This window comes from Agelaius tricolor, unplaced genomic scaffold (assembly GCF_023055355.1).
Source record: "Agelaius tricolor isolate 1412-34295 unplaced genomic scaffold, bAgeTri1.0.p SCAF_1, whole genome shotgun sequence".
Taxonomy (NCBI): domain Eukaryota; kingdom Metazoa; phylum Chordata; class Aves; order Passeriformes; family Icteridae; genus Agelaius; species Agelaius tricolor.
In genome coordinates this window covers 71,625,803-71,653,726 of record NW_027269261.1, presented here as the reverse complement: position 1 = coordinate 71,653,726, position 27,924 = coordinate 71,625,803, and the positions used below count along the sequence as shown (strand labels likewise).

Genomic DNA, 27,924 nt, shown 5'->3' with positions numbered 1-27,924 from the left:
AGGGAATAGAGCTGCTTATCTGGGGAGAGCAACAGAGGCTGACTGGAAAACTTGGTATCAGACTAATGACATGGGCAAACCAGTCAGGCAAAGATTTCCTTTTGGGTCAGCAAGGGAATTACTGTTCTGTATTCCCCAATACCTGTGTTTGTGTGATAGAAATGAAGATACTTGTAAAAGAGGAATAAATGGAAATTTAACTTCTGTATAATAAGAATCATAAGAAAATCATTGCCAATTTTGATACTCAAAAAAGCTACAAATATCAATACTTTTTTCCCTTAAGATAATATTTCTTCTACTTGCAAAAAACCCCTAGAGTTTAATTAGAGTGTTTTAATTTTAAACATTATCACAAGTTTGAGTACACACATTAGTGCATACTCTTGCATAGCTCTTCACACATATGTTTGACAATAAAGCCCCTCTCTATTATTTATTGTGTAGTTACCCCAAGGTTAAATGCACCCAGGTACTCATCACTGAGAGTGTGATATGTTAACACTTATAAATTGATAACAATAAAAACATGGGAAAAATGCAACTGTGAACACAAACTTGCAGGAGGGCAGATAAATGAGATTTTGGAATAAGGAGAGAAAAGTCCATATTGTTGTTAATTGCTGATAGAGCCGGTAGAACATTGCTTCACCCATTCCAGTGCTGGAGTTCATCCAGGGAAGGGAACGGAGCTGGGGAAGGCTCTGGAGCACAGGTCTGAGGAGGAGGAGCTGAAGGAACTGGGAAAGGGGCTCAGCCTGGAGAAAAGGAGGCTCAGGGGGAACCTTCTGGCTCTGCACAGCTCCCTGACAGGAGGGGACAGCCAGGTGGGGGGTTTGTCTCTTCTCTCAGGTGATAAGCAATAGAACCAGGGGAAATGGCCTAGAATTGCTCCAGGGGAGGTTTAGGTTGAATATTGGGAAAATTTTCTTCACTGAAACTGTTGTCAAGCATTGGAACAGACTGCCCAGGGAAGTAGTGGAATCACGGTCGCTGAAGGCATTTAGAAGATGTGCAGAGGTGTCACTGAGGGCCATGGTTTAGTGCAGGGCTTGGCAGTGCTGGGTTAATGGTTGCACTCGATGATCTTTAAAGGTCACTTCCAACCTAAATGGGTCTGTGGTTTCTGTACCATTAAATTAAGCCATGCCAGGACACGGGCCCTTGAAGTGGTGACCAACCTGGTCCACAACCTGCAGGAGACTTAAACACTTGCTACAGTCATATAAACATTGCATTCAAGTCACTTGATTCTGCAGATTTATTCCGCTGAAGGAGACAATCCTTTCTGCTTGATGGCCCAAAAATGACAGTGTGCAAGGCAGCTGTGCCTTGAGAATTTAAACAACTCACCCTAAACTTACCAGGGAATTCAAGGTCCCTCCTGAGCTGAGATGCTGGCTCTTAAGAGAGCAGCATTTCCACACAGGCTTTTTGCTAGCTGCAAGACTTCTGTACCAATGCATGTTTATCTTTCACTGGGGATACTGATCTGCAGTAGAGCAGGTAACATTCACAGAACCTGACAGTTTATGCTGTTATTTTCCCTGCCTAGAATGACTGTCAGGAGTCTGCTTTGGGCAACATAAGCAGCTGTATGAATCCAAACAATTTAAATCTAAAGACAAACTCAACAGACCTTTCATTGCACACACTTGGCTATTTGCAAATCTCCTGTTGTCATATTTCTGGGTCTGATCTGAGAAAATTTGCTTTGTGTCTGCTTTGTTTCATGCAATTCTTCTACTACAGTGAGTGAAGGCCCACAAACAGAGGCAGAAACCTCTGCAATCTACTCCTTTTTCTGCTCATAGTGTGTCTCCTTACATTGGCCAGAATTTTCTCAGGGCTAGATCCAAAGTGAAGAGAACTTTTCACTTCTAATCAAAATTCAAATTTCTGGTTTTAATTGTTTAAAATTTTTAAATTGTTTTAATTATTATTTGAAAGCCAAATTTAATTGTTATTTGAAAGCCAAACCATTTTGAATGGGTTTTTTGAATGTTGACTTTTCTCTTTTCCCTCAAGTTGAAATTCTCTAATGGTTAAAAAAAAAGAATGTGTATGTGTGTATACATTCTTTTCAACATACACATTATATGAAAATGTATACATGATACATAACTTATTTGTTAAACTTTTCCAGTAAGATCAGCTTCAGCTTTATCATTCTGTCACAAAATATATTAGCTGTAGACTTCCTAGACTGTGACTGTGACAAGTAAAATTAAAGTAAGTCTGTATTAAATTTTAATTTATTAAAATATCATACCCCTAAAACACTTAGGAATGGAATACAAAGTCAGAACCTGTCATGGAATACTGACCACATCTGACTTTTCTGAATGTCCTCTCACATGAGCTAAGAGAACTCCTCACCACCAGGAGGAGCTCTGGATAGCAGAAAGAGACACAGATCTAATCGCAGAAAATAAACCCATACATTTTCTAGACAAAGAATGTGGACCAATGGCTTAGCCAGTACACTACTCTCCATCATCACCACCAGCATGCCAATTTTCATAGTGTACAAACTGTGTGCTATCATTGAGAGTTCCAATTTCACTCAGTAGGCAGAGAATCATGATACAAATTACTCTGGTTATTGTATTTACAGCATAATTTTTCCTTTATCATTTACAAAGAAACAAGGTGTCCCATTCTTGGTCACAACCACTCATTTCTCAAATAATCCCTTTAATTTATACTCTTTGGAAGAAAATGTTACTTGTATTTTAAGTTTTTCAAGTTGAATCCCTTAAACCTTGAAAAATGTAATAGGATGAAAAAAAGAATTTTTAGAATGAACCCCAGACTTGAAACCAAACTTCACATTCTCCTGTATTTTCAGTCCATTTGGGAAGTAATTAAATGTCCACTAAAATCAATTAATATCTTCATTTTTTTTCTGAGCATGGAGAGTCTTAGAATGTCAGGGCTGTTAATTTAAGCACCTGCAGGTGAACGTGGTATTTAGCTTTAGACAGACACTTAAGAGTTTTTTCCATTTGTTTAACCGGTGACAAAAACATAACAAAATTTAGCTGACAAATTTTTTTTACTGCTGGAGGATGAAACACCTGGGGGATGATTGGACCCTCTATATTTATGCAAGAATTCAAACTTTGTTTTCTCATTTCAGGTCACGGAACCAAAGGAGTGTTTGAACTTCTTTCAGGATGGCGTCGGACCAGGGAAAATCTGCCCTTCAAGGACCGAGTAGCAGACGCCTACTCAGATGTCATGGTCTCCTACACCATGACCAGCTCCTTGTACTTCATAGCCTTTGGCATGGGGGCAAGCCCCTTCACCAACATCGAAGCTGTAAAAGTCTTCTGCCAGAACATGTGTGTCTCCATCCTGTTGAACTACTTCTACATCTTCTCTTTCTTTGGCTCCTGCCTGGTCTTTGCTGGCCAGCTGGAGCAGAACCGGTACCACAGCATCTTCTGCTGTAAAATCCCCTCGGCAGAATACCTGGACCGGAAACCGGTGTGGTTCCAGACCATGATGAATGATGGCCATCAGCACACTTCCCACCACGAGACCAACCCGTACCAGCACCACTTTATCCAGCATTTCCTCCGAGAGCACTACAACGAGTGGATTACCAACATCTACGTCAAGCCATTTGTGGTGATACTGTATCTCATCTATGCCTCTTTCTCCTTTATGGGGTGCTTACAGATTAATGATGGAGCCAACATCATCAACCTTCTTGCCAGTGAGTCCCCGAGCGTCTCCTATGCCCTCATACAGCAAAAGTATTTCAGCAACTACAGCCCCGTGATAGGCTTCTACATCTATGAACCTCTGGAGTACTGGAATGGTACTGTGCAAGAAGACCTAAAAACTCTCAGCCAGGGGTTCAACACCGTGTCCTGGATTGAACAGTATTACCAATACCTTCGAGTGGGTAACATCAGTGCAACCAACAAAAGTGACTTTATCAGCATCCTCCAGAGCTCCTTTTTAAAAAAGCCAGAATTCCAGCACTTCAAAAATGACATCATTTTCTCCAAAGCTGGAGATGAGAACAATATAATTGCTTCTCGTCTGTACCTTGTGGCCAGGACTAGTGAAAACACACAGAGGGAAGCGGTGGAACTGCTGGAGAAGCTGAGGCCACTTTCTCTTATACAGAGCATCAAGTTCATTGTGTTCAACCCTACTTTTGTTTTCATGGACCACTATGGTTTATCAGTAACTATGCCTGTCCTGATTTCTGGTTTTGGCATCCTGCTGGTGTTAATACTGACCTTTTTCCTGGTTATCCACCCTCTGGGAAATTTCTGGTTAATCCTCAGCGTCACCTCAATAGAGCTGGGTGTCCTTGGCTTGATGACCTTATGGAATGTAGACATGGATTGCATTTCTATACTGTGCCTTATCTACACTTTGAATTTTGCCATAGATCACTGTGCACCCCTGCTTTATACATTTGTATTAGCTACTGAGCACACCCGAACTCAGTGTATAAAGAACTCCCTCCAAGAGCATGGGACAGCCATTTTGCAGAACGTTTCTTCCTTTCTTATCGGGTTGGTCCCCCTTCTCTTTGTGCCTTCAAACTTGACCTTCACACTGTTCAAATGCTTGCTGCTTGCCGGCAGTTGCACACTTCTGCACTGTTTTGTTATTTTGCCCGTCTTTCTAACCTTTTTCCCACCTTCCAAAAAGCACCACAAGAAAAAGAAACGGGCCAAAAGGAAGGAACGAGAAGAGATCGAATGCATAGAGATTCAGGAGAATCCTGATCATGTTACAGCAGTCTGAAAGGCTTAGAAAAATATAATAGTATATTCTCTTTTTAAAAAAGCGTTGCACAGAGATGCAGGGAAAATAGAGCAAAGATCTCAGCTGCTTGTGCTGGCCAGGTCTGACAAGGCAAAGGAAGATCAAGAAGGGGTATTCATGACACCTCAAGGTGCAAACTTTTTTTAACAAAAATAATGAAAGCGAAATAATCTCAAATGTTTCCTTTGAATCCTCATTCTCCACCAGGGAAGAGTCTGTTGGCCATTAAGTGTTCCTGAGTCTCAAACTGTAGCTCTAATGGGAATTGCTTAATATGTCATATGTAGGACTAAAGCTAAGGTGAAAAAAAGAGTTGCCATTAAGTAAACACTAGGGGAAAAGGCAGATTTGCTTGAAAAAATTGTCCATGGAAGAGAATTAAACAATATTTCAAATAAGAAAAGGTTACAAGACCAAGAGAGATTGAAAATGCCATGGTAATTTTTTATTTTCTTGAGCAAGTTAGTTAAGATGAAACCTATGCACTTGGGAAGTAAATGTTTAAAACTATCTAAGCCAAAGTACTTCCCAAATCCAGTATACTTTGTATATCTGTAACACCACAATTAGAGCATTATTGCAAATATGGATGGCAAAAGGACAGAAGTACTATTTATACAGGAGAAGAAACAATCATAGCCATTTGGAAATCTAACATGCAGTTCCTTTAAATGTGACATATCACTGTTATCCCAAGAGGTCATAGCTGGTAGTTAATGCCATACACCTATTCTGGTAATTATGAATTTCCCCTTGAATTAACAGATCTCACAAAACTAATCCAGGCCATCATTACTGCAGCACTGTTTGCAGTTCCTGCAGTGTAACACTTCTGAATCCTAATTTGTTGGTGTTGACATTAAATACTGAATATTAATCAAGCAGGAGCTACAAACGCAACGATGGATTGCATTTCACAGGCACAATGTGACCGTGTAGCAGCTGAGTCAGCTCTGGAGCACCTGCACAGTCTTAGCATCATATATTTGGTCCAAGGGATGAAGGGATATGTTTGCTGGTCCCTGCAATATGCTGCAGGAAGTGGGATTTTCCCCTTCTTTAAGCAAAATATTATACAAAAAACTTGCCACACATTTAAAAAAAAAAAACACCTTGTAAATGTTTGCATGGGGTCAGATCAACCCCTAGTTGTAAGAAGACAGACTGGTCCCCTGTGGGAAGGGGAGGGGAGGGTAAAATGTCTTTTTTACTGTTGCTATTATTATTATTCCTAAATATTTGAGTGTTGATCATCTGCAACATAAAGCTTTGTTATGGCAGTTAAAATTTCACAGGAGAGTGCAGTAAATCCTCAGTTACTATGTGGCACTAGAAATTGTACTGTAAAGGACTATGAAAGACTTTCTCTGCTTTGTAAACTATTCAGCTTGGTAGCCCAAGGGAAGGGATGAAAACAGACCTAGCCATTTCAGTTTGCTCTTGGCCCAGTTTTGCACTGGAGCTTGCCATGTCAATCTCTCCTTTCAGTATTTTAAAAGGGCTTGCTTTCTACTTTCTGGAATATGGTATAGCATCTCCTCCATGAGCAATGTCTTCCTGAACCTATAGTATCCATGAGGACACTATGTAAAGATATCACTATATGAAGTGTCTATGTCTACTTTGTATTACTTGTGGGTACCTTTAAAAGATAATCTGGAAGCTGTTTGCCTTCCAAAATGTGTATACATGTCTATTTGTGGCTGATAACTCAGTCTCAAACCTGCAGAGTTTGCTGACGAGGAAGTGTACATATGTCTTACTAAAAAGCTCCCTGCAAGATGTTAATTCTTAGCTATGTGACATGTCTCACCTCTTCCTACTGTTTTATGGTTAGGAAGAGACAGAAAAAAATCACCTGCAGTACAAAAAAAAAAAAAAAAGCCATTTGAATGCCAGTTCTAATGCTCATGAGCTGCTTCTGCTTCCAAGGAATGAAATTTCACCTCTTCTCTATATTTTCTGTACTTTGCCATTATCATTTGCCAAAAATGACCTCTGTGTTGTAGGAGTGGTCAAAGCTCTTGATTGTTGGAGAAAACTTTTGAGTGCAACATGTCTTAGAGAGAGAGAAACTTTCTAGACAGGCAAAGCTTCCAAAGTTTGACTCTAGATCGAAAATTCAGGGGTAGCTAGATCAAGGTTACTGGTTTGACCCAAAATATTCAAGGGCCAGACACGGAACTGAGATATAAATCGTTCAGTAAGGTTTAGAAGCAGTGGACATTTTAGTGTTGGGTTATGGGTCAGATGTGCCTCTAGTTGGGAAGTTTTTATTGACCTTGATTTGTATCTTGATGACATTGTGCAATATCCATCCTATTTTGAACAATCCATTGTGAATGTCAAGCTTCCCAATCTTTTTAGATTTCCTCCACTGCCCACACAAAACCTGGATTGTTGCAGCACTGTGACCCTTGGTTATCACTTCTGGAGGTGTGACCTGGGAAGTTCCTGGTCTTCTCTTGCACTGCCCAGATGTATCCCAGGGATGTCTGTCATGCATTGTGTTGAGGGAAATAGCACTTTCCAAAGCCATCAAAGCCAGGATTCATCTCATCTAACTTCAGATATTAGCAATGTAGATATTTATATCCGAACTTCCTTTATGGCCATAAGAGAGTGACAGACATTTCTGATCCATTTTACAGCTGTATATTAGGAGTAAATGAATCACATTTTTTAAAATTCAGATTTCTGTCCACCAGTGATCAAGGAAGCTCAGCAACTGGTTCAAACACAGACATCAGGAATGCTGACTCATCCACTCTTGGGAAGATTAACCCTACTTAAAATAACAAAATATCAAGAGGAAGAGAAAAGATTATAAACATGCCTCCCAAGATTCAATTTTAGGCATAAATTCCAGGAAGAACTCAGCCCAAATGTTATGTTTTGCTTATGAAGTATTATGCACAACAAATTGTTTAAAAAAGTGGAATTCCCATAGCAGAGTATAGTAAGCCAAGACACCGGAAAATGCCAATATTAAAGGTGGGCTCACACAAATGAGCAAGAATTTGATGAGGTGTCAAACCAACTCCTCTCAGTGTCATGCATGTGCAGTAGCACTTCTATAACAGGTACCAAATATATAGATCACACACTGGGACTAGAAGGTTTTTATTTCTCTGTTGATGCAGGAGTGAAGCAGAAAACAAATCACATCTTTCATGGATGTAATTTTGTTATTTTTTTCAACCAATTTCCACATCCACCAAAAAAGAACCAGTGCAGCCTTTACTTCTGCAAATAGATCAGTTTCTGTGGAACAAGGAAAACTGGAATAATTTTGGGACGCAGAGTCCATATTTTTTTAATTCTTTCTACTTGTTTTTGTTTACTTTTCTTGCATTTTTTTTTTCAGTACTCTATATCTTTTTCTACAGCATCTTTTCAGCCTAACTGGAGCTGCAGAGCACCTGTGAAGAAAGCACATAGCTCATGCCAAGCAATTTGACACTCTGATAACATGCTGCATACTGGATCTTCATTACACACATTTTTCTCCAGTTACCATAAATCTCCTGCAATACTGTGCATATTCCTTTAATGTCTGATTTTATATATGGTCTAGATAATCTCCCAAGAACCTTGTATGCATCTCCTGCTTGGTTTGGTTTCATTCCCTCAAAGTATATTGCTTTGAATTTATTGTTGAGATAACTCTGTTGAAGTCAACAGATTTATTGCCATGATATATTTGACTTTGCATGTCTTCTACCTGGTAAGAAGTGATACCATGACAAATGAGCCTCTTACATTGTTGGTGTGCTTGTTAAACAATATATCTGTCTATACTCTATAGCCATAGTTGCATGCTGCACTTGGGGGGCTGCAGTGAAGATTTATTTTTTTACACTTTGTTCTGTGGGCTATTTTAATCTAAATCTAATATTCTGTCTTTTTTTCCCCTCTTTTTAATTAGAGTTAAGTCTTCATCTTTGTAGTCCAGTACTTGATGTAGGTTTAAATTAGATTTCAGGAAGAAATTCATTACTGTGAGGGTAGGGAGGCCCTGGCACAGTTTGCCCAGAGAAGCTGTGGCTGCCCCACTCCTGGCTGCGTCCCAGGCCAAGATGGACAGGTCTTGGAGCAGTGCAAAGTGTACTGCCCATTGCAGGTGGTTGGAACTAGATGGTATTTAAGGTCCCTTCCAACTTAAACCATTCTATGTTTCATAAATTTATTGCCTAACAAAGCAAAGCACTATTTAAGGTCAAGGTAGATATGGATGCATGACACCTTGCATGCATAATTTAAAGAGATTATCTTCAGGGTTATCACCCTCAACTTTTTACTTCAAACAATTCCTATTTAGATGTAACCTGCCACAAGTTAATGTCTATTCAAGTTCCTTGAACAACTCTAGTTTTGAAATTTTCTCTGATGGGAAGGAAAAGAACCAGGGGGAAGGAAGAATATGCAGTTAAGTGGTTGTGTAATCAGCGTTCTTTTTTCCCCAAAGGCTTTCACTGCTCTACTCCTAATTAAGTCACACTGAGTAGCAACTCTAGCATAATTAAGATTTATTTCAACGTAGTTATTCCATATTTCACTATGACAAGAGCTTGGCTTATTGTCTTTATGCAAGTACCATGCTAAGTCTCTGATTAATTTTTCAGTAATTATAAACTTTAATAAGTTATTTTTCATTGCCACACTAGGTTTTTGAGTACTTCAAGCTCCCATTTGATCTCCTAGGAAACACTGTGTAGAAGCAAAGTTAGGCAGTCAGTGAGCAAGAGACGTGTTGTAGTGTTGGGGAAATTGGATTCTTCACAAAGAGGCAGCGTCTCCTCCAACAGGCTTCAAACAAACAGTGATACTCAGGATATCTGAGAAAATTAAGGTGAAGTGGAAACCAAGTGAAACATTGTTTGGAGTGTAACCAAATTATTATAGACAGATAAAGCTTTGATTCTTCTTTCATAACTTCTTACACAGGCAAAAGGCATTTGGAAAGGATAGGAAACTGGATATGGAAAGCCCCTCATCCATCACCTAAAATGATTCTTTTCACTGTAGTCTTGCATAAACAATCTCACACATCAGGTTAGTACTGGTTGTTCCACCTCAGCATGGGCCTCCCCGTGGCCTGTTTTCCATGGAAACAAAGGAAGGGATTCCATGTTTGCTTTCACAAACCCCCAGGGATGAGATTGAGAACTGCTTCCTTGCCTGACAGAACTGTGTGTGGATGAGAGCTGAGAGATGCAAGTACAGGTTATTTCATGCCCCACTTCCTCTCTCTCTGCCTCCTCAAGAGCAGCAATACCCTCAACCCCTGGTACCAATCCCAAGCTGAGTGCAGGAATTCATAACTTCCCCAGGCAGAACTTGGAATTTGTGACCACAGCAGCTCACAGGCTGACACAAGCTGATTCACCTCTGTCCAGGAAGAGTTTAAGGGCTTTTTTTAGAGATGTTCTTTGAGAGATTCCACTTGTCACTACAGAGCCCCACACAACACCTCACCTGCCCAACACTGGAGTGGTGTAAATCCTTTTTCTGATATGGCAGTCAAGTAAAAGAATTTTCTGGAAGCTTTTATTTTTGATCCTAAAGGCTTTTCCCAAATGCAATCTTTTCAATTTTTTTTTTCCCTCAACAATTTCTTCATCTCTTTCTACTTCCTTCATTGTTTAAAAGCAAAGGTCCCAATGTGAAATTTGGATGCTCGTCCTACCCATCACAAAACATCATTATCTACAAATTTGAGGTGGGTTATGGATGTTCAGGTCAAACACAGGGATCAGGATTTCTTGCCACACTGGCAGTCAAAACCCTACTGAAAACAAGTAAATGTGAAGTAGTTCATCTTTTCTAGCTCTCTTTGTTTCCTCTCTGACATACCAGTGTGTACACAAAACTATTCTCACTTTTATCCTGCTTCCTCATTAAAACAGAGTTTCTTTTTCTTGCTCCCTGAGGCTATCTTCTTTTTGCAGCTCAACTTATTTCACACTTTACTCTTCTCTGGGTGCTCTCAACCTCTTCAAAATTTCCCTATTTATTTTTGAAAATTCTGAGAGCATAACTCTGTTGAAATAAATAGAAGATGTTTCTATGCTTCAAAGTGCAGCCTGTGGTACAGACCTAACTAATTTATAACAAAGCCCAAATAGCAAAATGCTTTCTTCAGACAGAAAAGTGTCTGTAAGAAAACTCTGGAAAAAATTAAGCCTAAATTTCCATTTTTATGAGGTTTTTATCTCATAAACTTCTACTTTTGATTACTTTACTGTAGGCATTTATTTTTCAGCATACTTTTATCATAGAAATGCCTAGTTTTTCTCTGCTTTTCTGTCTCAGCAAGAAAAATAAGTGGACATTCCTTCATGACCTCGAAAAGAAATTATTGCCCCCGCATGGAACAATTTTTTCATCAAATTTCTGTCCAGAGCACATTTTCCAGCACATTAATTGTACAAATCACTGGAAACAAGTATTCTAGTGGAAATGCTGATACAGCCTTAACTACAGAAAAATGACTGGTACTTCAGTAGTGTCCTGCTTAATTCCAACCCCTCAGCATCAGCCTGCTGGATACTCCAGGCAGTATTCCTTACATGGGCTGATAATCATCTCCTTCACCATGTGGGCAACATCAGCACATCAGAGTCTGCCCTGCTTACACAGCAAAATCATGAACAGATAAGCTTAGCTTTTGCTGGAGAAGGGAAATATCCCAGAGTAAGGCAGAGTGGCAGCCCTCTACTCTGAGAGTGCTTCTCACTTTCCCGTCTGTGTGTTGGATTTTGCACTGAGCTGCTCTCTGAAGGACAAGCATCACTTTTCTTTCCATAAGCCATTTGAGAATAGGATGTGAAATATTTAAGATTTAGTCATGGATAGACATTTTTTACATGGGAATTTGAAAGGGATGTCAATCAAATAGAGTAAAAGTCCCCATGAAAAGAGAAATCTGAGTCCACAACATCTTGCAATTCTGACTTGATACTTCTCTGATCTTATTTTCTTTCATCAATAAGGACTGAACTTTTTTCGCACTTACCACATTGAAGATAATCCCTGACCTACAAAAACATCCTGTTTGCCAGAAGCAGACATTCTCTTGGAGGAAATCCCATTGGTTTCAGCTCCATGTCAAGGGAGATTTTGCAGGATTTGGACAGCAGTGGTTAGTATGTACCTCCCCAGGCATAAGCCCTCATTCCCAACATGCAGACCCAAACACTAAATATGTAGGATTAGTAGGATGGGTGATTTTGCCTCTACAGAAAAAGAAGGGGTCATTGCAAAATCTAGTTCTGAATTCACCATAGGTGGAAAAGCAAAGAGTGGTCAAGGAGTCAGCCTTGCTATTACTGTACCTGTGTGAGAATTTCAGAGAGGACTCATCCAGCTGTGAAAGCTTAAACAGGGACAGCATCAGGTCATGAACAATAATTTGTTCTTTGCTCTCTACCTGAGAGAGCCCCACTGCTCCTGAACAGCATCATGGAGCCTGTCCTAAGTCCTAGGTACGATAAAGTTAAGTACAGAACTTAGGGTGTAACTTCTTAACACCTGGTTTTGTAATGACACAGGTACTGGAATTTAATCCTCAAAGCCATTAAATATCTAGAGAAGTCCCTAGCACAGCTTTGCTCCAGAAAATCAGCTCTCTCCCCAGCAACCCTGGCACAGTCTGGGTGCTGACATGGTCCAGGGACAATTCCCACCAGACAATTTAGTTACAGTCACCCCATTTTTAGACTACAGGGCTGTTTTACAGTATGGACACTGACAGACCACATCAGCCTCCTTCAGGGCTGCAGAGAAATCCTGACATTGCTCGATTTATTCTCAAAGTGATAACTTTAGAAAGCAATGCAGCCTATGTTCATAGTGATGTTTTACATCTGAAGATCTTCATCTGGCAAAATACTCAAGTAAATGATTTAGTTTAATCAAATTCTAAAGTCTCATGGACTGGAACATCTTTAAATTTAAGCATGTATTTAAATACTGAGCTAAATAAAGATGCACTTATCTCTGTGCTTCGAGTTAAATAGAAATTTTGCAGAAATAGAAGTCTTAAAAAAAAAGGCCTTTATTCCCATAACATACTAAATTCTACAATTATAGTAGCAATTTCACAATATGTAGAAAAACTGTGCCAAGCACATATATTTTTCAGGGTTTCAATTTCCCTGATGTAAGACATTTCAGGGACATTTTAGTGATTTGTTACAGTCATACAACACTCAGGCAAGAACAAAGCCTTGCTGAGCACTTTTTCTGGGGAAAAAATAGCAAGATATTTGACTCAGAATGAGAATACTGTATCTTGTGATATTAAAGCTCATTTCTAAAAGAAAAAATGAAACTTTTCATTTAATTTAATTCATTATTTCTTTAAAGTGACTCACTAGAGAAGTTCTGGATATGTCTTTATTATGAATAAGACAGGAATTGCTCAAAGAAGTTAAATTCAGCTTTGCCAATAAAACTATAACAATACCCCACATTAAAAAAATAAAATAAAATAAATTTTTAAAGGCTTTGTGCCTAGTGTAAAATTTTTCATGTCATCATCTATTGCTTTTTAATTAAATTAAATATGAATGGTGGCATAAATAGGACAGAAGTGGAGAATCACATGTCCTGGGGCTGCATCTAGTAAGGAACATATATAGACTGAGAAGAGAAATCAAGTCCCCACTTGTGTAAAAACAAATGCAACTGCCAAGCCATAAACATGGTGAATAATCCAATTGGCTTCAGTGGAGCCATCAGGATGCATATGAAGATATGCACATAAGTCTTTGTCAGTCTGAGGACTGGGGTAAACTGATATTCTAATCTGAAAAGGAAACAGAATTTTTTAAGCCTGACATTTCCTCAAAATCCTCAGAAAGGTTCAGCGTATCTAATCTCTGTCTCTTCCAAGAGCAAAGCTTTTTGAAAAACTTTGCCTAAAAGCATAAACTCAGTAGGTACACAGGCTCCATATGCATTTAAGAGTGTAATGAAAACCATGGAGTAACTCCTCCCCTGGGATGCCTGGAGACAATACTTTGTGGAAGCATGGGTGGAAAGGGCCGAGCAAAATATTGGTGGTGTCCCCTCCCAGGCTACAGTCAAAGGAGAGAAACATGCACTGCAATTCCTGAGCTCAGATGGATCCTTTAGGAGGAGGGCCCTTGCACAAGTCTGGCAGCAGCTGCCAGAGCTGGGGAATAGTCTGGGATAAGCAGTTCATAAACCTGAGAGCACATGCATAAAATGGGGTCAGGCTGATGCCTCTGGGGCATCTCTGTTCAGTGTAACTGCAATGAAAACTCTGAGCAGTGGCTCTGGGGTGGTGAGCAGTGACCAGTTTGCCTGTTCTCTTTGGCTGGTGGGGGTTAGGGCAGCCCCATTACGGCTCCATGAGGGCAGCTCAGTGACTGGAGCAGCACAAACAAGGCAGCTGTGAGCAGCCAAGAGTTACTAAAACAGGGCCTGAATTAAGCAGGTTCTGTAAGGAAAATACAGGTAACTTTTTCCATTGTTTATTTCCATTTGCCCCTTCTTTCAACATAATGCTTGTTTTTAGGGTTTTTTTTTTAAGCTCATAATGGTCAGATTTTCTACCTCCCTTTAAGTTGCAGAATTTGCTTAACTCTTTTTTTTTTTTAATATGAATGTAGATTAGATTTTTAATTACTGAGATTTCTCAGGTGTAGGCAACTTTACTATGCTATGGATAAATAGCATAAGTAAATATTGATTTTCCTCCCTTGTAAAGCTCCCTTGTAAAGCTCCCTTGCTGCCGAAAACTGTTAACATTTTTCAAGATTCAACCATGACCATATTTGTATAAAAGCCTTTTACTGAGCTTGAAACTCTATACCAAATACTTATGTCTTTTAAAGACTGAAATCTTCAATAAAATATGTTACTCGTAAATATTAGAATTTCCCCTTTCTTCAATAGAAAGATATTCAGTATTAATCCATATTACAGTACCATTTTGTCAGCTGCCTGTTGCCTTACATTTAGATTTAGAGGAAATGAACAGGCTTTTTTTCAAGAGCAAACGTGGAGCTAAGATGCTGGGCAGCAGCAGGAGCTGGCACCTCCGTCCTCACAAGAGGTACAGGGCATTTCAGGACTTGGGAAGAGTGGGTCACAGCCAGGGAATTGGCAGCCCTGAGCTGGCATATGGTCCCTCACTGATTATCTGCAGATAGGCAATTTACAGGTGCCCTGAAGCTGTGTGAAATGCAACCAAATGTTTCAATTTCCCAGACAGAGTGGCTACACAATGGCCTCCACAGAACTCAAGCCAGTTCCATTCCTCACCAAACACTCCTGCCTGTGGATCCTTTCTCCCCAGGTTTCCTCCTGGTTTCTCATTCAGCCTTCTCCCTTCTTCTCACAGCCGCAGCAACTCTCAGCTCCTCTTCCCACACTTCAAGCCCTTCCAAATCAAAGGCATGGGGTAATCTTTCCCAGGACTTCTTGACCATCTCTGGGAAGAGCAAGGAGATCTGCCCACATTGCACCCAGTGCTGCCCCATGGCTCAGAGATCTGTCTCTGCCTCTGTGTCACCTCTTCTCTTGCTCGCAGTAGTGCAGATACCAGCATGAGCATCCCTCAGACCCTGCAGTTTACAGCGAGCTTCTAAGGACACATGAAATCATTCACACATTCACATTCCTCCATCCAGTGCAAATGGGAATATTTGCACTTTTCCTTCAAGTCTCTGTCTGCATCCTGAAGTCCTGGTCTGTGGCACCCTGTCTAGAGGCAACATACTGGACCCAGATTATATGCCTGGTTTCCTTTCAAATGAAAACAGGCAGAAAACACAGCACAGCAATTTTCACCTGAATGTGAGGAAGAACTTATTAGCTGTAAGGGTGATTGGGCACTGGAACAGATTGCCAAGAGAGATTTTGGAATATCTTTGTCTGGAGATACTCCAAAATCATCTGAACACGATCGTGAGTAATACACTTTCAGGGACCCTGATTGAGGGGGGTTGGACTAGATACCCTCCAGTTGTCCTTTCCAACCTGAACCACTTCTGTTTCATTTAACTAGGTGGGTAAAAAGTATAAAATCTCTATTTTTCTTCTAATAGATTGATTTCAAGGGGAAAAATAATTTTCCTCTATTACATCATAGCTACTAACACAGCTTTATTTGGGAGAAGGTGTTGACACCTGCCAAGGTGAATGAAGCAGAGAGCCAGTGATGCCTCAAGGCCAGGTTGGATGGGGCTTGAAGCAACCTGGTCTAGTGAAAGGTGTTCCTGCCCATGGCAGGGAGGGTGGAACTAGGTGATTTTTAAGATCTCTCCCACCCAAACCATTCCATGATTCAATAATTCCATTTCTCCTCACCTGAGTTAGGTCCTGCTGTTTCTGTTTGTGTTGATTCTGTGCTAGTTTCATTTTCATGAGGGAGGATGCAGATTTGACCCAAAGTTACAGAAGTACCCAAGAGAACAAAAAGAGTTTTTCACTGTATTCCAAGGAATACTTCAAAAACTCCCTAAACCTAAATTGTTGTGAATAAGAAAAGGTAGCTTAGAACTGTGGCATGAATTTTTCCTCTTCATTGCCAAGGACATAGAAAACATTGACCAAGTTTTCTGTGCATGTTGCAAATAAAACAATTAGAAACTCATTTCAACCAGCAAGGCCCTAAACCTGCTGAGCTCCTAGAAACAGGGTAATCTATGTCTGGCTGTAAGAGAGAGATCCCAAAGGGTTGGGACTGCATGCAGATTTGGTAGTAGCCATAATATGATAAGAGCTTTGGCAAATACATTTGCTATTAAAATTAGGGGTGAGGGGAAAACTTTAATATAAATTTTGCAAATACATTTCTCTTCCTCCCCAACCTGGATTTGGTCTGGGAAATTACAACAGTAAAGTAAAATTAATGACAACAAATCTGTCTTTCAGAGGCAAGTCAGACCTGCTGGCTGCAGCATCTCTTGTTTGCAGCTGGCCACTATAAAGAAGCAGCAATTGCTGTTCTGGCATATAAAGTAACAGCTGAAAATACTGGGGTTTTGTTATTTTAGCTTATATTGGTACTTATGCTGCCCTCCAGTGATAAAGACAGTTGTTCCAACCTGTATTCTAGACTTCTGTAGCATTTTATTTCTGGTCTGCTCAATTTGCACTGGAAACTGCAGTTCTCATTCCAGAATTTTAGCAAGTTCTTGTCTAAAAGTAATTATAGTGTAGTTCCAGTTAATTTTATTTGTAGCATTTTTTAAACCAAAAGAAAATTTAGATCAATTTAACGTGAGAAATAAAATAAATAGCATGGATTTAAATATGAAAAAAACACACAAATACATAACTTTGGACCTACTAAAGTATCACAGTTAATAAGAGTTTCAATTAAAGAATTTTTTATTCAGATTGATATTTTAGTTTTAGTTCTGAAAAAAAAAATCCATGTTCCTTGCTGTTATTATGCAAACAGTACTTTCAGTGCTGAATTTTGGTGGTGTTTTGATGGATGGATCTTAAATTAACTCTGTTTTGAGTTCCTGGTTCTCTCCCATGCACCTCTGAAATCCATGAATAGTGGGAAAGTCAGGTGGCACCTTCCTGGCAGCACACAGACAGACAAAGCATTGGTAGCATTGAAGTTTCTGTGAGCTCATGGTGCAACAAAAGAGATTTATATGTTCCTCAGCTCAAAGGATTGGCACAGCTTCTCACAGCAAACTGAGTGTTCCAGAGGTATTATTGGTGCTGTAAGAACCCATCACCTGCCAAGAACTGACCTGTATTTTGGCTGATTGCAGTACCTGTAGAAATATGAGAGAGTGGAAAAGTTTGAGCGTATTTTACTCTGCTGTTTCATTCATGACCACTTTTGGATTTCTAGCTGAAATTTACATTTCTCTTGGGAATGATGCAGTGGTGCTGGTTGCTTTTTCTGTTCCTCCTTTACTTAGTGCTTTTTCTCAGATATATGGCTGCAGCTCACACAGACGTTTCTGAGTTTTAGAGTATGAGACGCACACAAAATATTTATGAGAAGCTGAGTAAGTGCCTGAGTGAATGGCTTGTGTAGAAACCCCTGTTGCTCTCATTATCAGTGGTAACTTTTCTATTGCTCTTAAAACTAAATGAACCTTTGGCTCCCGCCCCCTTTGCAGCACCCTGGGTTCGCACAGTGGTCAGCAGGACAGGTCAGAACAAAATTCTGTTCTGGACCTGAAGGAGTTTGCATGATCTCCCCTTGACAGTTGAGAGTTTAAACACCATTGACAGTTTAAAAACCATTCAATTTTCCAGTGAGAAGCAGTCACAGAATTCTTTAGGAGTAGGATCAGTCCAGGCTGAGCAGTTTTTCAGCTACAATGAGCAGAGCCCCACTGTGAGGTGGTGTGTCCACAAGATTCTCCTATATAGAAAGAAATGATTTCTTGCCTTTTAGTAGTCTGGGGTAGTAATTTTACCTTTTTCCTTCTGGTCTAGACTTCCCCAAAATAGTATTGAACAAGAGCTTGAATGGGTGTGTGTAGCATCCAGGCAGAAAGCTTGCTGAGCAGATAATACTCCCTGAAAGAGTTAATAACCAAAAGGGTTTGCAGAGTATCCTCAGGGCTTGCTGGATGTAGGTCTGGTTTTCAGCAGCCAGCTCAAGAAACAATTTTATGTAAACAGATGATGTGCCTGAAGGTATCACTGCAGAACAGGCCCAGGGATGGAAAAATACAAGACCTCATACCACACCAGAAGTTTTTCATTCTTTACACAATTGGAGCTGCCCTCTTAATTATCTCAGTCTGGGCCAGGTTAATTGGAGCCTTCCCTGACGTGAGTCAGTCTCACACATTTTCTGCAACTTTGCTAATTAAGATAATTTTCACTTTTTATAGTTGCTTTAGTATTCAGAGCAGTTCGCCATAGGCTAATTATAATTATTGAGTGATGGCTTTAAAATTTCATGTTTGTGATGACATTTTATCACATTAAATTGGAATCCCATAATCCTTCTTGCTCTATGATAGACAAGGAGGTCATCTCTATTCTGGAAGTTATCCACTGTGTGATACTGTGCTGACATTGGCCATTTTCATTCAGAACCACTGCAATCTCTTCTACTCTTCAACTGAAGACATTCAGCATCCAGCTGATTCCAAAGGAATACAAAAATACTGAGTTCAGGATCCAGGGCACAAATTTGTTTGCTTTCATCCTATAGAGGCCCTTGCTCTGTGTGATTTGGGTGAACTGTATGGGCAAGAACTGAGGCACAGGAAGGAAGAAGCCAAGGCACCACATCATTGCTCCTCTGTGTGCAAATCCATGGCATTTTAAGAGCATAATCACTGATGTCTTCCCTTGAGATTTTCAAGGCTCCCCTGAGCTGGAGGAGCAAGGAGAAAAGCTCAGTCTCATCAAGCAGTCATTGCTGCTTGTAGGCAGTGCTGTATCACAGCCCACAGCAGCTTTTCCCCACCACTTTGTGATGGTGAAGGCTCAGGTGAAGGACAGCAGCTCTAATGCAGATGTTCTCAGGGGCTTTCCAGAACTGACACTTCCCTGGAGTAACTCTGAACAGTTCAAGGCTTGACAGCAAAGTTCCCAAAACATCCTCTTTGCTTCATGGCCATGGCTTTGCTCCTTATCACTCTAGCTGCAGTCCCTTGCCTTTTGGTTCAAGTTTGAAAATGCTGTAAATAGAAAAATCAGGGCATAAAGTAGAAGAAAATTCCTGATTGACATAAGCATAGTTTACTTGGATTCATCCTAGAGTGTGCAAGGGAGTTTACTTACTGAATTGCAAATCTGTGCCAACCTACAGCCTTGCAGAGGGATTTTCTACGCTGAGTGGTGCTGGTGAGGAGACAGAGCAGTTTGCAAGCAGAGGCAGAGCTGTGTCAGCACAGCCTCAGGCTGGAGCTCATCCCTCCTGTGCTGAAACAAGGCTGTCCTGTGAGTAACACACACCAGCACAACCACACCACTGTCAAAATCACACCAGTACCTTTGCTCAGGTCCTCTACAGCTAACCCTGCTATCCATAGCCTGGAGTAGTTTTACAAGCACAGATATTCCCATTTTCACCCAAAACTTCCAAGCACATGCTCCCATCCCACTGGTGCCTGTGGGAGAGAACATGTGCTTATGGGCTTTGTTCATTTTGTTCACACAGGATTTGAAGACTTTATTGAACTGTAAGTAGCTGGGTGTTTAATTCCTTCTAAGGCAGGAATAAAGACAAGTTCAAATGGGATTTTCTTGTTCTTGGTTGAGGAAAAGAAGCTACAAAACTAAAAATTAAATTTGGTGGTGCAGAGAAGCTGCCATAGCATAACCATGCTGTTACTTCTTGTTGGCTTCTTGTTAGAAGACTAAATGTTTCTGTTTGTTAAAGTGCCATCGTTTCAGCCATGTGATGCTGTTGCCTGTTTTACCAGAATTTCAAATAGACTTGAAAACTTGAATTTATGGTGGTTTTTTTGCTGAAGAAATAATGTAAGATATAATTAATGAGTCATGATGACTGCAAATTTGAAGCTTATGATTTTTGACTGATTATATAGACTTCAGATAAGGTAAATATGCCTCATATCTCTCTATTCTGTTGTGCTGTGCAGATCACAATCTCTTCTAAGTAGGCAACAAAATATAGTCCCTTGAATGTGCGTAGACCACTTCAAATTTTACCTGATTTCTTCAGTTCTTGGTCAAAGCACCATGAGATTTTGGAAAGGTAATGGTGTCAGCAGAGGTAAGCAGAAAAAGCTTTGAAACACAGCCCTGAAAAATACTGCTAAACATCTGGTTTTTTAGGACTGCCCAATAAACTGTGCACCTGTGGCAATACAGAATTCTATTCTAGAAAACCTCTTCAGGCTCCTGTGTCATCAGAATAGTTTCAGAGATATACAGAATTTTCGTTCAAAGATGCTTGCATATATTTCTTAACAAATGGTTGGAAGTTCACAGTCCTAATAATTTTCTCAGAGTACATCTTAAAAGAGAACATCTCTGAAGGAGTCCACAGCCCTTGGAGTATAAGTAAATCTGCAGCAGCAGAAGGCAAGGGAAAATTCACTCCCCTACTACATTTATAATGTCTAACACCAGTCAAAAAGAAAAAAAAGTTAATAGAAATTGAGATAGGAATAGATCTATTTTTAGAGCTTAATTTTTTTTCTTTCCCTTCCTGGCAAATATCCATATTTTGGAGGTTGCAGTCATTTCTGTTGGCAGGAGAAATCAATAAAGAATTCAGCTATTTCTTCAGTATCCTCCTCTTTCACCTACAAAGCATGTGAAAGGCACAGCCTCCAGGCAGGAGGGAGCAGCTTCTCTGGCTCAAAGTACCCTCTTCTTCCCAGATTCAAACTAAAAGTCTCCCACAGGAGTTTTCAGAACTAAATTCCCACTCTGGCTGTAGTGTGGATTTTTATATCTCCACTTTCCTGGTGTCTTTTACATCCTTCTTATGGGTTCTTCTGATTCAGAGGTTCAAGCACCCCAAACTTGTTGAGTCACCCGTTCCCACACAGACCCTCTGGATAACATCACAGGCTTGTGATGGATGGAGAGGTGAAGCTCCTGCCTCCAGGGGTGAGCTGCATATTCCATTTATCTCTCTTAGCCTTCTTTTTCCCTTTCTCCAAGGCATCTCCTGGAGTCACAGAATGGTTTGGGTTGAAAGGGACCTTAAAGATCATCCAGTTCTAGCCCCCTGCCATGGGCAGGGACACCTTCCACTATCCCAGGTTGCTCCAAGCCCCATCAAACCCAACCTTGAATATTCCAGGGATGGGGCAGCCACAGGGCACTCTGTGCCAGGGCACTCTGGGCACTCTGTGCCAGGGCCTCACCACCCTCCCTGCCAAGAATTTCTTCCTAATGCAAGTTCTGAAATATGGGGGTCACTAATGTCTAATGGTAGACAGCAGCTCTAATGCTGTCACCAGTGGTGCTCATGCCACACTGCCCTGGACTTCTAAATCAATGGACAGCAGGGTTTGACCTCTGAGAGCTCCAAATGAAGCTAAATTCACGTTTTTGGATTTGCAGGCAGTTCAAGTATTGTGCTACATTCACTGAGCAAAACAATTAGTCATTCACTGAAATAATTTTTCCTGCTATCAGCAATGGTTTGGTCTTTGCTGTAAATTAAAATTATAACTGTGATCATAAAAATGCAGCTACACTGGAACAAATTACCTATCCAAATTCAGCCACAGAGATGACAGACACCTTTCTAAATAGAAATGTATCCATTTCTGCACTGTAGCATTAAAACTCTTCCCCAAATGAATTAGTACTTGGATGGAATACAAATCAGGTTATCTCATCATCACTTTTTTTTGACATCCCTATAATGGAAAAGCCTAAGTTTAAAGAAATGTAGTTAGTAGCAACTGACAGCTTGGCAGCATATAAATTTTGTGTATTTCTGTATGTTATTATTCTCTCATTTTTCAAGTATTTAATTCAATCCCTGACATTCAAACAATGGAGTTTTTCCCTAAGACTTCGTTGTGACATTATAGAGCAAGTTCTCTAAATAGTTTTACCACATCATTTTGGCCATCCTGTTATAAATAGCTCCTCAGCATAAATTTGCACTTATGTTCTCAATCAGACAACTTTCTATTTTTAATTCTTCTGAGGAATTCCCAGAGGAATATCTCTTTTAAGACCACAGAACTGTAAGGGATCTCCTGCTCATAAAATCTAACAAGAAGTCCCTTGACAGCTGGTTCCTGAAAAATGTGATTCATGTGCTGACTTGCTAAAAATAGATGTGGCTGAACCAAAATAAAAGTTCCAATGTAACAGAAACCCCCTTGAAACACTGCCAAAAGTACAAGCAGCCTCCACAAAGCATTAATGACCCACGGTGGCCAATGTCTACAAAAGTCAGGAAACAAGGTAGAATTTTTAATACATTCCTAAAGCTGGTGCCTGGCTCCCATTGAGGCTCAGTGCTTAGGAGTTTTTTAAAATCTGGTAGAAATGTACTTTTATCATTGCAAAGGCTTTGAAAAGCCTGGCTGTACAGCAGCTTTGAGGTTGCCTTGTTAGTGGAGCTCCCCAGATGAAGAATTTTCAGAAGCCCATTTTTCTGAGCTTGTACTTTCATCACTTTCGTACCCAGTAAGGGCTATCTAATCAAGGACTCAAAAATCCTTAGATGTGATCAAATATCCTGGCCATCCTAATGTTAATGGGAGAACCCAAAAAATGTGAAATTGCCTAGAAATAAAACTGAAATAGAGCAAATAAATTTCACTGCTTTTGAAGAGTGTATTGCAGAAGGAAATGGGAACCAAAGCCAGTTAAAAATGCATTAATCTTTTAAAAAGTCATTCATTTTTAATAATGTAAGGTATAGGTTCCATTATTCATGCAGGTAAAGTCAACTTAAAGCAGCTTTTGCTAAAATCCTGACAGAATCCCTTTGATGTCTCAACCCTCAACTTTCATCAACAGGAAGGAAAAGCTCAATTCTGCTCCCTAGATCCAGACAGAGACTCAGTGAAATCAGTCACATTGCATAGAGCTGACCTACTTGCATCATCAGCTCCTCAAAAACAATAAGTCTGTGTTCTGGGAGATAAATCCAAGCAAAAATTAAATCCTGATTATGTCACAGTTAAAGTGCTCAAAAAGAAAACACTTTGGGAAAAGTGCTGGACACTTCTGTGGAAATTGAATGTAGGTGGAGCAGAGGTGAGACAATGCACAGCTCTAAATGAAGCAGAGAACCTTTACAGATGAGGTTTTTAACATTGAGGCAGCATATTGCCCTCCTCCCTTCTGTTCTGCAGGTGGCCAGCACTGTCCTGATGTGTCTCAGGTAATCTGGAATTGTTCCAGAGATCTCACTGCTGACTTGAGAGCATTCAGCATGAGCCACAATCTTTGGATTACACCTTGAAGTGACAGAGTTCCTTATCTGAGAAATTATTTGTACACATACTGCCATTTTAGGTCATTCCCCAGTGGACACAATCTGGACCTGGGAATTTGGTTTCACTCCCTACAGCATTTGGAATTTGATATAAAACCATGCCCTGATATGGTTTGTACTTCTGCCTTCTGTTTGGAGGTTTGGGAACAGCTGTACCTGACCGCTTTTAATCAGGAGCTGAAAAACCACATAAATAGGAGCAGAACAAAGATTGTCAAGTCACTGAGTTCTTTTTAGCTGAGTAAGCCAAGAAATGGAGCAAGTTTTTCACTGTGACCCAAAACTCAATAAACTTTAAGTAGAGCAAAGCAAAATGGGAACTTTTTAATTAGATAAAGCAGGCAGAAGAAACAATATATTTTTACAGCAAGGGCTACTGTCAAGAAGATGTTTTTACTGGTGTGTCTGGTATAATTAACATCCTAAATGAAAGCCTTTGAAAAATGAAGGGTCTGTGCAGACCACATGGAACAGAGAAACTTGATGCCACAATAAATACATCCCTGGTGTCATCAGGAATGGCAGGAGAAAACTTGCTATGTGGTGTATTTCTCTTGGAATATTATGTCCAGATGCCATTAATTTCTCTAAGATCAATAGGAACAAAAGATTTCAAAATTTCTAGAGTGTGTGAGGAGCCAGATCTGAGGCTTTAGACAACAGCATATCAGAAATTTCTTTTTATTCTTAGTAGCTGACAGACTGATATTCCTAGAAACATAATTCCTTGACAAGAGAGAGATAAAGTGTGAAATGCAAGATAACACTGTGGAGAGTGTATTGAGGGGGTGAAGGGAGATACAGTAGATAAGAACAGAATAAGAGGTCATTGTTAAGCATTAATCTGCATGAGCAGCTTCTTGAAGGCATTGTAAGGCATTGTGCTAAAGCACATGAAAATATTTTGTCCTGTCAGAGATTATGTCTCTGAAAGATATTCATGTGCTCCTCAGAGTGCACATCCCCCTGCTCTTACACCTTGCCCATGGTGTTACCTTTGTGTGAAAGCTTTTGCACGGCTGTAAGTACACGAATACTCTGCCTAACTCTGAAACAAGCTTCTCCTGGACAAAGAAGGTTTGCTTTGGCATCCATTGAAAATTCTTTTCCTGCACAGAAAGATGCAATTATTTACCTGCTGGCAGTGTGGACATCTCATGTCCTGAGAGGGGCAAGTAAATGTTTTGTGTGTGTATGTTTGCACATGGTCAAAGTCAATTCTTTGTGTAAAGAGGTGCTGAGAGCCTAGGTTTTTGTGTATGATAAGTTTATTATCATGTCCCTTCCAACCCAAGCTATTCTAGGATCCCATTGCACTCAGCAACAAAACCTATCAAGTTTTCTCTATGTAAATTTTGAAAAAAATTTCAAGCAACTGAGTCGCCAACGCTGGGAAAACTTGGTTGAGATGTTGTCAAGTTCTCAAGGCAGCAGTGGAGTTTCTGGCCTCCTTGAGGCTGTTAACCATGAGCTGGGAGGATTTCCTAAACTACCTGCCATAAACGGACTCTTCAGCATCAGCTCATTAAACCCCAGCTGCTGATGACTTCCAATACCCTGAGGAGCTGTTGTACTAAGTTCAATCTCTCCACCATGTGTTGGTCAGGCTCTACAGCCAAATAGCTCCTCCCGCGGGCTGCCAAGGTGGGAGAATCTATAAATCTCCCTAAGAAAGGGGCTGTGGGAGCACTGAATCCCATGGGAATTGTGTTGGCATTGAAAGAGAGGTAGCCCAGCTTTGAGCCATCCAGGATGCTGAAACTCTAATGCTTAAGAGGAGATAGTGAAGCAATGACAGGGAAATATAGTTTTATGTCCCAAGGACAAGGACTGAAGGAATTTTAGTTCAACAAACAAAACATAATAATTTCAGGAAAAATATTGAAATACTTGATTCCATTTCAAACACATGAAAATGAATAATTTATAAATCCATCTCTTTCAGGATTTAGGAATAAAATTAATAATAAATGATAATAATTACTAAATAGTCAAAACCAATAGTAAAACCAAACTGTTCATGCCATTTGTAAGAAAAGCAAGTGTTGATAAAACAGCACTTTCCAAGGACAAGGACAGGGCAGAACTCACAGGGCTCTGATATCTAGGATCTCTTGAAGCAAAAAATACTCAAAGATTGCACCAAGGCAGACAAAGCTGGGGGGGGGGAGGTGGGAAGAGACACACAAATGTAGGTCCAAAAACCAATGAGAAAGTCCTGATAATAGCTGCCTATGAAAATTCCTACACTATCTTATGTAATATTGCTCCACTATTGGTAAAATTTATCAGTTTTGGATTTAAGAGCAATGGATTTATTGTGCCAAAAATAAACAGGGATTCAGCCCTCACATCTTCCAATTACTTTCAGAATTATCTTAGATTTTCTCTTGTGACAGGTTAAATTAAATTATTCTCAACAAAAATAAAAAAAAGAACACCCAAAAAAGATAGCAAAAATAAAGGAGCAAGATGCCATTTCTTCTCTGCTTGAAAGCCTGGGCAAGGAGTACCATGTGTTTCCCCATCTGTGCAGAAGTTTTGCTTATTGCTCGGGATCCAAATTTAAGGGAGAAGGGACTCAAGGGATTTTAGTTCAGAACGAAATGCTGTACACTACAAGCAAGAAAAGTTTCAGTGAAATTTTGCATCCCCACTCTTGTTTTCCACTGCAGGGATAAATAATGGATGAGCAACCTCATGTTTTATTGCCAAATGTAAATAAATGATTAATTTATATATGTGTATATATGCATATTGTTTTAAGTTGTTTGTAATCAAATGATAAATTTTACTAGCTCATGACCCAGAGTTTAGTTCATGGTCTGTGAGGATGAAAATTTGCAGTATGAATCAGCAAAAGGTTCTGCTTTCTCAGCACATGCATTGCAAAGGGTGATGTCTTGTGTACATTTCAAACAGAAAATTCCTCATTTTCTGTTCCTGTGCCCCAGCATTTCCCAATATTAGTTACCACTGAACATTAAATTGTCCAGAATTTTAGTGAAATAATTTAGATTATGCTCTCCTAGGGGCAGTGTGTCTGGTGTTTGCTGAAGAGCTGTTTGAGACTCTCTTTGCAAGCTGTGTGCCATGGCCTTCACCTGAGTGGATGAGCACCAAATGTTTTGAGTCCTGCAAAAGCTTAAGAAAGGATTTGTTCCCTGGCAGCTTTTGAGACTTGAGTCTCAAAAAGGAGATAGAGGCTTTTAGAGACTCTTTTGGATAGAGGTTCCCACTTGGGCTCATCCTGTATTTCACTTCATTGCACTGAGGATTGTTCCACAGCCTCCTGGAGCTGTTGGCAATGCTCGCTTTGTCTTCTGCAGGGTTTTGCATCAGTTTTTAGGGTGACAAGAGAAGGCTGTGTCCAAAATTGTTGGTATAACTTGACTGAAACATAAGAGAATGCAGCCTTTTATAGAGAGGTCGATGGACTGGGCAGTAATACAAGAGCAGATGCTAAAATAACACCCAGGATAACATCAATCTTATATTTTTAGTCCAAATCTTTCCCAGGATCCATTCAGTTATTAATGATATTTTCAGGACAAAGAGGAGATAATGCCATGCTTTCTGAACTGTTTCATTTTGACCTTTCCTTGTTGTTTTTGAATTTCAGGACATAAATTAGGAAGGGAGACTGTGTTGCCCTTGTTACACAAAGTTACCTTCTGAACTTAATTTCATGTTCGAAATTGAGCACCAGATCAATGAAGTCCAAACTTCAGTCTCATTAACACCAGAAGTTTGAATATGTAATTTTTTTTAGATTTTTTTTTTAGTATACAGTACTTGCAGTTATGAAACCTTCAGCATTTTGAAACATGTGGAAGAGCTTGAAATGCATCCATGTGTTCAGCCAAACCACCTGCACATCATAATGATGTTTCTTTTGATGATGATTAGTGACAAAAAATAAAGATAACTCAATTCCATTTTATTGTTTTGATAGAAGCTCTGATCCAGCTGTGTTTTCTTAACTAAGACAAATTCATCCTCCAGCAAAACACATGGTTAGGAACCTCTGTGCAATTTCAAGGTGTCAGTTTCCTGTAAAGTTGTCAAAATCAGACTTTTCAGTATGGTTGAGATAAACAACCTCATGGCTTCTGCAGTTAAACTTTGTCTGACCTTGATCAGTGCTGACAAGTAAATAAGGACAGCTTTTAAAACTTCCAAGACAAGCATACAAGCAGGAGCCAAGA

At 39.9% G+C, this 27,924-nt stretch overlaps 1 protein-coding gene across 2 annotated transcripts in view; it reads left to right on the top strand.

Moving 5' to 3' along the window:
* Positions 1–26,455, top strand: part of PTCHD4 (patched domain containing 4) — a 104,698-nt gene extending 78,243 nt beyond the window's left edge. For both annotated transcript variants that reach the window (XM_071439590.1, XM_071439581.1), the window contains exon 3: positions 3,143–26,455. In XM_071439590.1, coding sequence (XP_071295691.1) covers positions 3,143–4,776 — 1,634 coding nt within the window. In that variant the 3' untranslated portion in view covers positions 4,777–26,455. The remainder of the gene's footprint in view (positions 1–3,142) is intronic.
* Positions 26,456–27,924: the final 1,469 nt, after the last annotated feature.